Genomic DNA, 13,999 nt, shown 5'->3' with positions numbered 1-13,999 from the left:
CCTAACAGAGAGAGATACATACTTAAAAAGGGCTTTACTTAGCCTTACAGCAATGGAAAAGGAAACTATCTGTTAAGTTTGTTCAGCCACTTAACTTATTTAGGAAGTTGAGTAATATGGGGAGAATGTGGGTGATTTAGGGCAGGAGACAATGCTCAACCTTGGGGTTGTAACTTCTTAGAAGTTGCCAAATATCAGGTTTATTCTGAAAAGATGGATTGGTATCCTCTGTAGTTAATCCCTTCAAGATGATTGTCTTTGGTGGGACTTGGAAATCTCCAGTTAATTCTGTGAGAATTTTTGTTGTTTAATATAGAATCCTGCTGTTTTTCTGATGCCATTTGGGGTTTTCTTGAAAGACATACTGGAAGAATTTGCCATTTCCCTCTCCAGCTCATTTTAAAGATGCAGAAATTGAGGCAAACAGGTAAATATGATTTGCCCAAGGTCACAGGGCTAGTAAGTGTCTGAGGCCAAGTTTAAACTGAGGAAGGAGGAGTCTTTTGACTCCAGGTCCAGCACTCATATCTAAAGCACTGCCTAGCTGCCCTTTTAAGAGAGGGGAGGCCTCTCCTTTAAAATAATATCAGAGATTCAAAGAAGAGAGTGTTTGTCTTTATCCACCTCTGTCTGTCTGTCTGTCTCTCTCCTCTCTCTCCTTTCTCCTCCTCTCTCTTCCTATTTCCCTCTCCCTCCCTCATCTAAATTCTCACTCTGTGACAATTTTTTTGGGGGGAAATGTTTCCCTAAACTTACAGCACAGAGGTTTTATCTGTGTTCTCCACAATTCTTTATATCACTCTTATTTATTTACCCCAGATATCCAGTTAATTGCCATGTTTTGTTGATTACACCTCTATAATATCTATCATTTTTTTTTACTAGTTGACAGTCACAATTCTAGCTCACACTCCACACATGTTTCTTGTGAACTTTTGAAATAACCTCCTACGTTTTCTGTCTGCCTTATGTTTCTGCCCTTCTCCAATTCATCCTGCAGTGGAAGGGGCTACATGGGAGCAGACTCTTCTCTCCCTAGAGGTCTACAAGCAAGGGCTGAATTACCACTTTCTGGTATTAGATAGAAGGGAATTCTTGAGTAAGTAGATACATGTTGGATTAGGTGGTCTATGGCATCTCTTGAGAATGTGACACTCTTTACTTCAGCTATTAGATACCAGGCAGTCCAAATGGACTGACTTAAATTTTGTCTTTGTATGTCTGGCCTGTAGTGCTTAATAAATGCTTATTGAGTGATTGATTGAGATACTTAATGTTAAACAGACAAGGTCAGGAGATTATGTGTGTGGCATGATACTAGCCGTGACACAACTACCTATTCCACTCTGGCTATGGGGTTGATAGGCCTAGAACTAGAAGGGACATGACAAAATATATAGTGTAGTGATATCAGATGCCATCTAGATAATAAATCTGGGTGTAGTTAACCACAAATTTTGAATTCAAGAGGATGAGTATCTGACTCTAAACCTGACACTCTATCCACTGTACTGTCTAGCTGTCCTGATATATTAGTCTTATGCTTTCTTACCTTTCATTATATATCCTTGTTTCCATTGTCTATATTTTTCTGTCTATGTCTTTTAAGAACTTCTCTTCTTCTTTCACATCAGAATTGTTATTCTTTATATCTTCAGAATTTAGTCTTTCAAACTAATTATTCCATCTGATATAAATTTCAGTGTAGAATATAAGTTGATAAGACTGTCTATCCATTTTCAGAAATCTTTAATATATGCTTTTCCCACATTTAGAATGTATGTCAGGCTTTGCCTGGATTTTCTATCACAAATTTAAGATGGGGGTGACAACATTCCCATCATCTTCAGTTATTTCCTGCTTGTGATGACAAAGAATAGAAATTCTCCCCCCCCCCTTAAAAAATCCTTACTTTTGGTCTTAGAATTGATACTTTATATTGATTCTAAGGTAGAAAATAGTAAGGGCTAGGCAACTGTGATTATGACTTGCTCAAAGTCACATAACTAGGGAGTGTCTGGGGCTAGATTTGAACTCAGGACTTCCTGTCTCCAGGCCTGGTTCTCTATCCCCTGAGTTACTTAGCTGTCCCTTAAAAAATAAAATTTCTCCTGGAAGAATCAACCCTGCCTGTAGAGGGCCATAATTATCGAATTAAGACTTCTCTTCCTTTGTCTTTTACCTGTATCTTCTTAGTTTCCTTTCTGGGATCACTTATACTTAGCACAGGTAAGGTTTTTTTTTCCCCCTTGGGCCACTTTTCTTTACCTTGCCTCAGTTATTCCCATGAATTCAGATATCATCTTTAAGCAGATGACTCTCAGATCTCTATATTTTGCTATTATCTTTCTCCTTAACTCTAATTTTATGTTGATAATAGCCTGCTAGCTACTCTTCTAGAATTTCCCTGAGGCTTCTCAAACTCAAAATGTCCAAAACTGAATTTTCTTCCCTAATCTTGTCCCTCCATAATAACAATATAACCAGTTAATACTTAAACCCTGATAAAAATGTCAAGGGCACTTGACCATATAGCATGTTAGCTGTTAATTCAATTGTGATCTTATTCTCTGTTTTTTTTTTTTTAAAACATCTCTCTATATATAATTGAATGAATTTAGGGCTGAGACTTGACTTTTAAACCTGATTTATTAAGCTGTTTATGAAAGAAACTATATCAGCCTTTAATGTGTTAAGTTCTTTTAACACTGGGGTTTTTTTGTTTTGTTTGGAAGGGGAGTTTCATTATATAATCCTTTCATAATTGTGTTATGTGCTAAATTCTGGGAAAGATAAAAATACTATTCTTTGCTATCAAGGAGTAAGCATTATACAAAGTGGAGCCAGTTAGGATATATGCATGATGAAAGAAATAATGCAATAGAGGTAAAGGAGAGATTCAGACTTCCCAGAGGAATTGGCAGTGTGTTATGGTAGAAATATTTCTATACTTCTCAGAAGACCTAGGTTGAAGTTCTAGCCTTGTCACTTTCTAGTGAGAGCAAGGGAAAATCACTAAAAGAATGAACATTATTACTTATCTGTAAAATGGGGACAATAATACATGGATTATTTACTTCACTGGGTGATTCTGAACAAAGTACTTTCTTTCTTTTTTTTTTTAAATATATTTTATTTGATCATTTCCAAGCATTATTCGTTAAAGATCATTTTCTTTTCCTCCCCCCCACCCCCCATAGCCGACGCGTAAGTCCACTGGGCATTAGATGTTTTCTTGATTTGAACCCATTGCTTTGTTGATAGTATTTGCACTAGAGTGTTCATTTAGAGTCTGTCCTCTGTCATGTCCCCTCAACCTCTGTATTCAGGCAGTTGCTTTTCCTCGGTGTTTCCACTCCCATAGTTTATCCTTTGCTTATGAATGGTGTTTTTTTCTCCTGGATCCCTGCAAGTTGTTCAGGGACATTACACCGCCACTAATGGAGAAGTCCATTACGTTCGATTATACCACAGTGTATTAGTCTCTGTGTACAATGTTCTCCTGGTTCTGCTCCTCTCGCTCTGCATCACTTCCTGGAGGTTGTTCCAGTCTCCATGGAACTTCTCCACTTTATTATTCCTTTTAGCACAATAGTATTCCATCACCAACATATACCATAGTTTGTTCAGCCATTCCCCAATTGATGGGCATCCCCTCGTTTTCCAGTTTTGGGCCACCACAAAGAGTGCAGCTATGAATATTTTTGTACAAGTCTTTTTGTCCATTATCTCTTTGGGGTACAGACCCAGCAGTGCTATGGCTGGGTCAAAGGGTAGATATTCTTTTGTCGCCCTTTGGGCAAAGTACTTTCTTTGCAAAACAAAATTTTAAATCAAGATCAGTCAAATAAATTCTCCATGCTTTAATAATAATAGCTAACATTTATATAGTTTTTTAAGGTTAGCAAAGTGTTTTGCTTATCTTACTTCACTTGATTCTTAAAGCCACCCCATGAGATAGGTTCTTTTATCCTCATTTACAGATAAGGAAATTGAGACTGAGAAGTTAAGTAACTATCTTGAACCACAAAGCTAATAAATAAATAGTCTGAGGCAGTATTTGAACCCAGATCTTCTGACTCCAGATCTTATACTGTATCCACTGTGCCACCTAAGCACCAGAGGACACAGAATGCTATTTTAAATTTATATCATAAGGAAAATCCAGTTATTGATAAGTATTGCCATCATGTAATATATGCCTTTATATTCTTATTTTAGACAGATCTAACAGTGAATCATAGGTTGTTTTTAAATAATTCAAAATTTGAAGGTGGCTTTTTGCTTTGTTTTAAATGTAGCAATCCAGAGTTCATATGGGGGTCTCTAATATGACTGTATTCTGATATAAAGATGGTACTATTGTATTAGGACTATGATATGAAGGCTTTGCAAATACAACACAATGTGACTTTCCTCTCTTAGTTATTTGAATACTTGTGCTGTTAATGCCATTCAGATCTCAGTTCACCTGGTGTTCATAAATGCTTAAGGATTTTGGCAATGCTTATCATAAATGACAATACCATAGAATTCCTATTTTGCCCAAAGAATGTTTGGCAGACATCCCTGGTATGTTGCTTCTGTAATGTTTCTTTTTCCAGTTCTATTACTGTGCCATTTATTGGCATTCTATTCCCGAGGATCAGATTTGGTTTTGGCCATTAAAAGAAAAAACCCTTAATCTCCTGGGGAAAGCTAAAGGGATCAAAGGATGGTAATGAGATACAAAGGCTTTCACCTAGATCAGAGACCCTTGATCTGTAAGGTCAGCTTCATCCATGGAAAGAGTTGGAAAATATGCAGGTGAGACCTAATGCACCTGCTAATTCCCTCTCCTCTAAGGATTTATGATGACTGGGCCCACATGATATTAAGTTGCAGTGGATTTATAGCTGTGACACCAGAAAAAGAAAATGGTACTGTTTCTTTTACTGGTAGAGGTAATGGTAGAAACAATTCTGTTTTTGACTATAAAGCTGTGCTAATTATTTCTGAAACAAAATTTCAAGGCTGGGTAGTTAGACATATCAGAATGCTGATTTCTTTATTGAATTATCATTGTTGCCACAAATCCTTTCATAGCAGAAAACATTGATAAGGATAGAAAATTTTGCTGTAACAGCAATACTTTCTAGTAGCTAGTGTGAAGATAATTTTAGGGTTGTGACTTAAAATCTAGATTTAATTGGCCACTAAGGGAAATCCCAAATAAAATACCCAATCAGTCTGGAAATTTATGGTAATTTAATTAATATAGAGGGAAGGAATTTAAGTAGAAGGAGGGAAGAGGATGTAGGATTTCTCCTGCCTGGCTTGTGCCAGGGGGAGTTTAAAATTCCTGCCTCTAGGTCTCTGAAGATTAGAATCTTCTAAGAGGATAAAGTTGGAAAAGTAAAGGAGGAAAACTCAGCTAGAAACTCACCACCTAACCGGACAATAGCTTGTAGCCATGCTAAGATGCCGAAAGGCTCAGCTTGTTGCTATCAGCCAACTCTGCCGCAAAAGGTACCGGAGAGAGGAAATGAGCCAATATATAGACCTTTCACCTTTGTGTCCCCTCCTCTAAATGCCCATTCTTTTAGAGTTCTCATCTTCTTTGATTATAGATTATATCTTTATAGAATTACTTAACACTTCTTAAGTTCACCTTTTGTGAGTTACTTAACCTTTTTATGATTAATTTAACCTTTATAGTTACTTAACACCTTTTTGTATTAAGATCTTTAAATAGACTTAACTTAAAGTTCTAGCTTCACTATAAGGTAAGAGTTAAGTACCTTCATTGTTCAATCAGGAGATTACAACTTTATCTTCCCCTAAAGTATGGTTTAAGTAGGGTGGAGCAATTTAAAGTTCACGACCCCCCCCCCCCCCATTTTCTTAGACAAGTATCTTCATTGTTAAAATCAGGAAATAGCTAAATCCAATCTTCACACTTGATAGTAATTAATATAAAATCAATTATTTTTCATTATTTTTACTCTTTCTAATTTCCATCACAATTGCTACCAGAACAAACATTCTTGATGACAGGCTTATTGTTAGTTTTTATAGATTAACAAAAGTCTTCTAAGCATATTTTACTAATGACAGACTGTCCTTATATTTTGGAAGAGGGTTTCTTTAGTTCATGGTTAAAATGGTCATTGCTGTTATAATTCATATTAATAGCATTGTTATGCTACTACACAGAAAGATTTGTCATTTTGCTTGTGTAAGTAACTGTTGGTGTGGGAACTCCTTACACTAAAGCAAATTGCAGTCTATTAAGCACTACAGAAATGTTGGAAACTCAGAGATTAGGTGACTTGCCCAAGGCGCTACAAGAGCTAGGAAGTGTCAAGTTGGGATTTTAACCCAGGTTTTCTTGACTCCAAGTCCAACCTTAATATAGGGTGCTGCTTAAAGAACTACTACTGCTGTTAGTAGTAATTCCTTATTTTTACACTCTTTTAAAAATAATTGAAGCAGTTCAGAATTGTGTTATCATCATTTATCCTTGCAGTATAAATGTTCTGTTTTGGACTTAAAGATACCCATTTTATAAGTAGGGAAACTTACTAAAAAAAAAAATTTACAAGACTCAATTCAAGGTTCCTTCAGTGGCAGAACCAGGACTGAGTCCCATACCTCCAGATTCCTGGTCTTTTCCTTTTCTAGACTTGTGGTTTCTAAAACAGGCTGCTGCCACATATATTTATATCATAAATCTCTCCTCAAACTAACAAATATAGTAAAAGAATTTTAGAGCTTTAATGTATTATAGAAGGAAATTACCTCTCCTTTGTCTTTATTCTTTGTTGCGACTAAACTTCTTCTTGTATCCTGAGGTTATGTGACAATTAGAAGGTGGCTTTTGTTTTGCTGCCTAAGAATTCAGGCAGCAGAACCTTTGCTAGGGATTGTATAAATAAAGAATGGCCATAATGACAGAAAGGCTGTTTTAATTTCTTATCACTTATAAGAAGGAGTTTTGAAAAAATGGGAAGGGAAATAAGAGTAGAGATGAAGAGACACAAAAAGAATGGAGTGGAAAGAAGATTAGGGAATTTTATTAAAGGTTATGTTTTGGGCTGCTGTATACCTGTATTATTAATATAATCCAGTAGTTTTGAGGTACAAATGAGCTGTCATTCTGATAGAAAATACTAATACCAATATAGTAATCTGTTCCTTAGAAAAAAAAAGTCACAGACCAAGAGAACTCTTCAGACTATGAGCTGGAATTGATTTGCATTTTTATAGTACTGTTTTGTATTGTTCAGTATTAACAATATTCACATTTTTCTTTTTGGCTGTTGCCAACCAGAATGTAGTACATGTAGTGAAACATTTTTATTTTGAGTGATTTAGTAAAGGCAAAGAGTTCTGTCTTGTATCTTGTGTTGTCTGAAGCATCACTGATAAGTGTAAAATGTTAGGGGTTAAAAATAGAGTTCCTTTACCACTGAAAGTCCTGTGATAACCCCTTAAAATATGTTTGACTATTAACACCTACTAATAGAGGTTCTTAACCTACTTGTGTCATGTACCCCTTTGGCAATTTGGTGAAGCCTATGAACCCTTTCTGAGAATTATTTTTATTTTCATTTATTTATTTATTTTTTAAAGCCCTTACCTTCCATCTTGGAGTCAATACTGTGTATTGGCGCCAAGGCAGAAGAGTGGTAAGGGCTAGGCAATTGGGGTCAAGTAACTTGCCCAGGGTCACACAGCTGGGAAGTGTTTGAGTCCAGATTTGAACCTAGGACCTCCCATCTCTAGGCCTGACACTCAATCCACTGAGCCATCTAGCTGCTCCCTGAGAATAATTTTTAAATAATTGAAGAAAATGCTAAATTTTAATTAGAGGTTAGTGAGAATGGAACAAGCATTTTTATTAAGGACAACATTTGTATACCAGACATTGTGCTAAGTGTTTTACAAATATTAACTCATTTAATCCTTTCTCAACCCTAGGAAGTGGGTACTGTTAATCTCATTTTACAAAGGAGGAAATTGAGACCCACAGAGATGAAATGAGTCAAAGTCACATGGGTAGTAATTATCTCAAATTGTATTTGAAGACCAGTGTTCTAGGCTCTGTAGCCACCTAGCCTCCTAGGTTAATGAAAATTAAGATGTAACTGTTCCATCCATCTAAGCTCACTAGCTTCCTGAAAGTTGTCTATGAGTCTATACCCCTGGTTAAGAGTCCCTGAGTCTTTTTAGTGAAGCTTATATACCAGTGCTTACACACATGGATAAATAGTTATAGAGATGAAAATAAGGAAAATAGTTGTTTTACCTGGATGATTATTTTTTTTTGAGTAGTCTTCTACATAAGATATTAAGATCTGTTTCTCTGAAGTCTTGCTTTTGAACTCATTTGTTTAAATCTAGCCTCTTTAAAGTACTTAATTGCCAGATCTTAACTTTTCTTAGTCCTTATCCTTCTGGATCTCTTTGCAGCCTTTGATACTCTAGGAATTCTAATCTCCTCTTGGTATTCTTTCTTCTCAAGGTTTTTGTCTATGCTACTCTTTTGACCCTCCTATCTATCCAACTGCTCCTTCTTAGTCTCCTTTGCTGGTTGTTTATCCTTATCTTGCTCTCTAATCATAGGCATCTTTTAGGGCTTTCTCTTAGACCTTTTTGCCTTTTGACTTTCACTGTCTTGTTTTATCAGTTACTCTGGGTTCAGTTAATATCTCTACACAGGTAATTTCCAGATCCACATATCCAACTCTCCTCTGTATTCTGAACTACAGCTACTTCTTGTTTACCTTGAACTATAGGTCTTATAAATACTTTAAACTCAACATATCCATGAACATACATGATTACATGATTATCCCCACCCTCATCTCCAATTCTCTCCACTTCTGAATTTTCTTATTACTATTGAAAATGGTGTCATACTCCCTACATATCCAATCCATCTCCAAAGTTGTAGTTTCTACCTTCAAAACATCTTATATGTATATATCCCTTTCTCTCTAATCTCATAGCCACTTCCCAAGATCATGGACTCATGCCTGGACTATTGCCATAGCCTGCCAATTGGTCTCCCTGCCTCAAGTCTTTTCTTACTCTAGTTTATTTTCCACTCAGCTACTGAAATGACTTTTTAAACATTTTGGACTGATCATATCATCCTCTTGTTCAGTGAGTTCCAGTGGCTGCTTATTATCTCCAGGATCAAATTTAAATCCCTGGTGGCATTTAAGACCATAACTAAACCCTTTCCTACATTTTCTTTCTTTCTTTCTTTTTTTTAAACCCATACCTCCTTCCTTACAATCAGTACTGTGTATTGGTACCAAGGTAGAAGAGTGGTAAAGGCCAGGCAATGGGGTTAAATAACTTGCCCAGGTTCACACAGCTAGGAAATGTCTGATGCCAGATTTGAACCCAGAATCTCTTCTCTGGGCCTATTTCTCAATCTACTGAGTTACCTAGCTGTCCCCCTTTTCTACATTTCTTACACTTTATTCTCTTCATTATAATCCAGTTTACACTGACCTACTTGTGTTCTTTGAATCTAAGACTCTTACCTCCCATACCTATACCTTTCATTGATTATCCACCAGTGAAGCTGAAATGATTTACTCCACTTACCTCTGCCTCTTAGTTCCCCCAGATTTCTTTAGGACCAGGCTCAAAGCCTACTTTCTGTAGTAGGTCTTTTCCATTCTACCCACTTCTAATGTCTCCCATTTAGATTACATTCTAGCTACTCTATATATCTTGTATATTCTTATTTATTGTTTTTACATGTTGTGTCTCCTTCACTTTTGTTTGTCTCCTTCAAACTCTGCCTGGCATGTAATAAGTGCTTGATAAATGACTGTCCAGTAATCCTGCTCTAAATCAACTGAAAGGACACATAATAAGTGCTGTGGACATGTCAGAAGTAATTTGCTTTCACAGCATTCTGTGTTTTTTTTTCAAAGCTCTTACCAGCTCTAGGAGTCATTCTTATTATTTTAGGAGGTGAAAAAGCTGAAAATCATAAGTAAAAAGATTATTTTTACTTGGATCTTGCATTTAATTCACTTAAGATATCACATCAAATCAATAAATGTTTCCATATTCTTAATGCTACAAACAAGGGACAGAAAGTACCCTTCAACTAAAACATTTATAAGACAGGAAATGAGAAGATACTTCATTGAGAATGTGATCTTAGTCATGTGGAAGCTTTGTCCAGCAGGGTAGCTTTCAACCCCTCTAGATCTGCTTATCTGTGATATTCTTGTCCCTGATGTCTCATAAATACACCACAGAAGAGCTACTTACTCCATGTGCTAGATAGGCCTTCTAAAAGTACCACTGCAATACTCAGATTCCTTGTTTGTTGTCCTTTGCTCTCCCTACTGACCCTTCCCTTATTCATCAAATAGGTCTTTCATGATACCTTTGATACCACATGATTGTACTTCTTTCCTAATCTTTTTTCCTTCCTCCTTCCGTCCTTCTCATCCTCCCTTCCTCATTTCTTTTTTTTTTTGAGTGACCTGCTCATAACTCAGTTCCTTCTTTCACAGTTTCATAGAATGAATTAGATTGCATTTGTTTGATTGCAAAGTGCTTTTAATGATCTAGAACTTTTTAATCTTAAAAACATGAAATTGACATCATTATCTTAATACCATTATTCTTATGGTGATATCTTGTTATAGATCTTGATTATATATATATATATATATTTATAAATATAATTAATGATGTAGATCAGGAATGGCTGGGTTATATTTTTTAAAATGATTTAGACTTCTAATTTTGCCTTCTACCTCTTTTCTTCAAATTTTGGTCATTTCAGAGCACTTCCACTAGAGGGCACAGGTAAGGAAAGAACAATAAAATTCAAATTACCCCAGACCTATACTGAGAGGTAATTATACTAATCCTACTGAAATTTTTAAAATATTTTTTTCTGTATGAAAACCAAAAGGTATTCTCTCAAGCTTTAAAGTATTTTTCTCCCATGTAGGACCAGACTCATGATAGAGATGCCAGAAAACAATAGAATAAACAGCCCTGCTTAACTAACCAAAATGCTAGCATTTTAAATAGTTTTTACTAACATTGTTTTCTGCTTTTACAGTTATAAATCATGATTTGAAATGTTAGATTCCTTGATGTCTTGTTTTTACAAGTAGTCATTTGGATAACTATTGAGGAAATTTTTTTAATTTTCTGAATGATCTGAAGGTTGCCTTAGTTTTAATCTTATACTTGAACATTAGGTTATCATATCAAGATGCTGGATATTTAGATCATAGTCAAATTCTTCCCAAATCATAATCCTTTCTTAAAGTAGCTTAGCTAATTATAATAATGTTATCAGGTGAATTCTCTTTATTTTTATTTATAATAAATAAACACATACATAATAATGTCACTGAATACCATGGATTAAGTTTTCAAGGTTCTTTGCATTGCCAGATGTTCTAGTAGAATATTTATTTTAATTCTTTTTGATTAATTTAGAATTAAAACAAATGAAATGGATTTCCTATAATGATATATATTTGATTTATTCTTTCTTGTCTTTTATAGTGTATTATTTGCATGATTCATTTAATCAAATGCTTCTTTCAGCCTGAGTAAGAGAGATATACATTTCATGTGTTATAAGCTTGTCATAAAACCTGTTTAAAATGTCCAGGAAAAACTTGCAGAAAATTATTTCCTTTCTTGTGTAAATTTTGACACCTATTAATTGCATTTGGTGTTCCGCCTTTTGTTCCTTGTACATTAGGCATCCTGGTTATCAAAAGTGAATTTATCCCTTTGGTATGTCACATAATTATGATCAAACTGTTATCTTACATGCCTATAACATTCTTTTTTCCAGTACTTAATACCTTTTATTCCTTGGCCTCATGCATGAATTATGCAGTGTATGTGAAGAGGCTTAAACTGTTTCCATTACATTCTTTCTGAATGGATCCTGTTGTATCCAGGATATACATATTTTTTTAAACAAAGTAAGAATGTTATTATTGACCTTGACACCAAATAACTGGGTAGACATTATATAGCTATGTTTGAATCCTCACAAAATGTGATGCTAAAGCCAACAGAGTCCTGGCGTGAGACCCTCTTGGACAGCAGAGTTATGGATCTTTTCTTTACAGTAAGTCTAATTCTTCATTTTTAATAATGGCTACAGAGAAGTTCCATGGAAAAAATTAGCTGCTTTTGGATTTTTCTTAAAGTTAAAAGGCAGGACATATTTTAATGTGTTTGAAGTTTGTTTTTTCCATAAACCTTTTCACCTACTGATTGTTTCATTTAGGGATATTACATGCAAATGTTCTTAATGATTTGTGCCATTGCTAATTATTACATGAAGTGTTCTACTTTTAGAGTGATGCACAATATTTATGTTTCATGAATGTTTCAAGTTTTAAACTAATTAATGAGTAATTTATGTTAAATACTTCTATTTTAAATAGGCCTATGTATGGCACTCTGCAAATATCAAATAAACACTGCATTTCAGTATTTGCCATCCTCTTTGAAGTATAATAGTTGAAGATGTATTTTTTCCAGTTAATTTGCATTGTAATATAAAAATATGAATTGGATAATTACTGCCAAAATGTACAATTAAAGATCAAGATATTCCCCTACAGTGATTATATCTAGTATATATTCAGCAGCTGTTGAAATGAATTTTTTATGCACAAGTAAGTGTAAACAGACATTTTTGTTACTTTTAGATTGAACATAAATCAACATGTATTTTTATTTGCAAATCAGAAATAATATGCTGAAAACATTGTTAAGATTAGTGGACTAAATGTAAATAAATCTTGAATGCAGTTGTCTGCTTCAGCTGAAATAAATTATTTTGAGATGTAGTTAAGTTTATATCTTTCTAAAGATTTATTTCACTGATTGAAAGTAGATACTGTTCCAGCAGTTTTTGAAAAGGTGAAAAACTTGCTGGCAGAACTCAAAACAGCTATACCAAATCTGAACAGCTGTCTAGACAAACCAAGCAGCTGCTACTGTCAGCTGTGAACTGCCTCATGCAAATAACTTTAGAGTTTGGAAGTTAACTCTTTCTTATATGGCCATATTGACATATCTGTGATGTTTGTAGCTAGCATTAAATTCTGCTTTAAGATGTATTTTAAATGGTTTTTATCATGTTGATCTGAGGAGAAAAAAAGTTGGATTATTACCTAATTTAGTGTTCAACTAGACATAATTGTTTCTGTAGGTAAGGATACATACACTATTATTCCAAGGGAACTAATGTTTAGCTATGTCAAACATTTCTGAATATGTTTTGTTATATTTTAACTTGAAAACAAAAATAATCACATAGTCCTATTCTTTGTCATGCAAAGCTCAAAAATTCTTTCCCAAATATCATGCATTCCTCCCCTTAACTCCTTCCCTTTGCCCTTTACAATGAAAGTGGATCATTGAAAAAAATCAAGAGGGCTTTTAGCTCAGATCTCACCTCTGACACTTCAGAACTATGTGATTAGTCCAGCACAAGTCCCATGAACTCTGAGCCTCTGTTTCCTTATTTATAAAATAGTAACTGCTTTACAGGATTGTTGTGAGGTGATATAGATAGATAGATAGATAGATAGATAGATAGATAGATAGATAGATAGATAGATAGATAGATAGATAGGTTTGTGAGCTTTAAATCTCTGCACAAATGTCTTTTATGCATTTATTTGGCCTAACTTTATAATCATATAATGTGCTTAGAACCCAGAAATTGCAATATCCCTTATGTTTGAATTACAACTACTGTTAGAGTGGAATGTAGCATTCCTTCACCTTGAATGATTTTATCAGCCACCTTAACCAGAAGTGGTAATGGAAAGCAAGAAAAGGAGAGTTAAGGAGAATATTCAGTGGCAGAATAAGTGAGGTGGGAGAAACCAAGGGATGTATTCATCGTATCCAGGTTCTAATTTAGAACTTGGAATACGTTTTCCCATAGAAACAATGTTATAAATGTGATTGGGTTCCTGTG

General features: G+C 34.8%; 1 protein-coding gene across 1 annotated transcript in view; it reads left to right on the top strand.

The window, feature by feature from the left end:
* The window catches only part of XPO4 (exportin 4), a 160,366-nt gene that overhangs the window by 57,936 nt on the left and 88,431 nt on the right, over nucleotides 1-13,999 (top strand). Inside the window, exon 7 of the mRNA XM_001366403.4 lies at nucleotides 12,015-12,127. Coding sequence (XP_001366440.1) covers nucleotides 12,015-12,127 — 113 coding nt within the window. The remainder of the gene's footprint in view (nucleotides 1-12,014; nucleotides 12,128-13,999) is intronic.

This window comes from Monodelphis domestica, chromosome 4 (genome assembly GCF_027887165.1).
Source record: "Monodelphis domestica isolate mMonDom1 chromosome 4, mMonDom1.pri, whole genome shotgun sequence".
In the NCBI taxonomy this organism is placed as follows: Eukaryota; Metazoa; Chordata; class Mammalia; order Didelphimorphia; family Didelphidae; genus Monodelphis; species Monodelphis domestica.
This window is presented reverse-complemented; position numbering and strand designations above follow the sequence as displayed.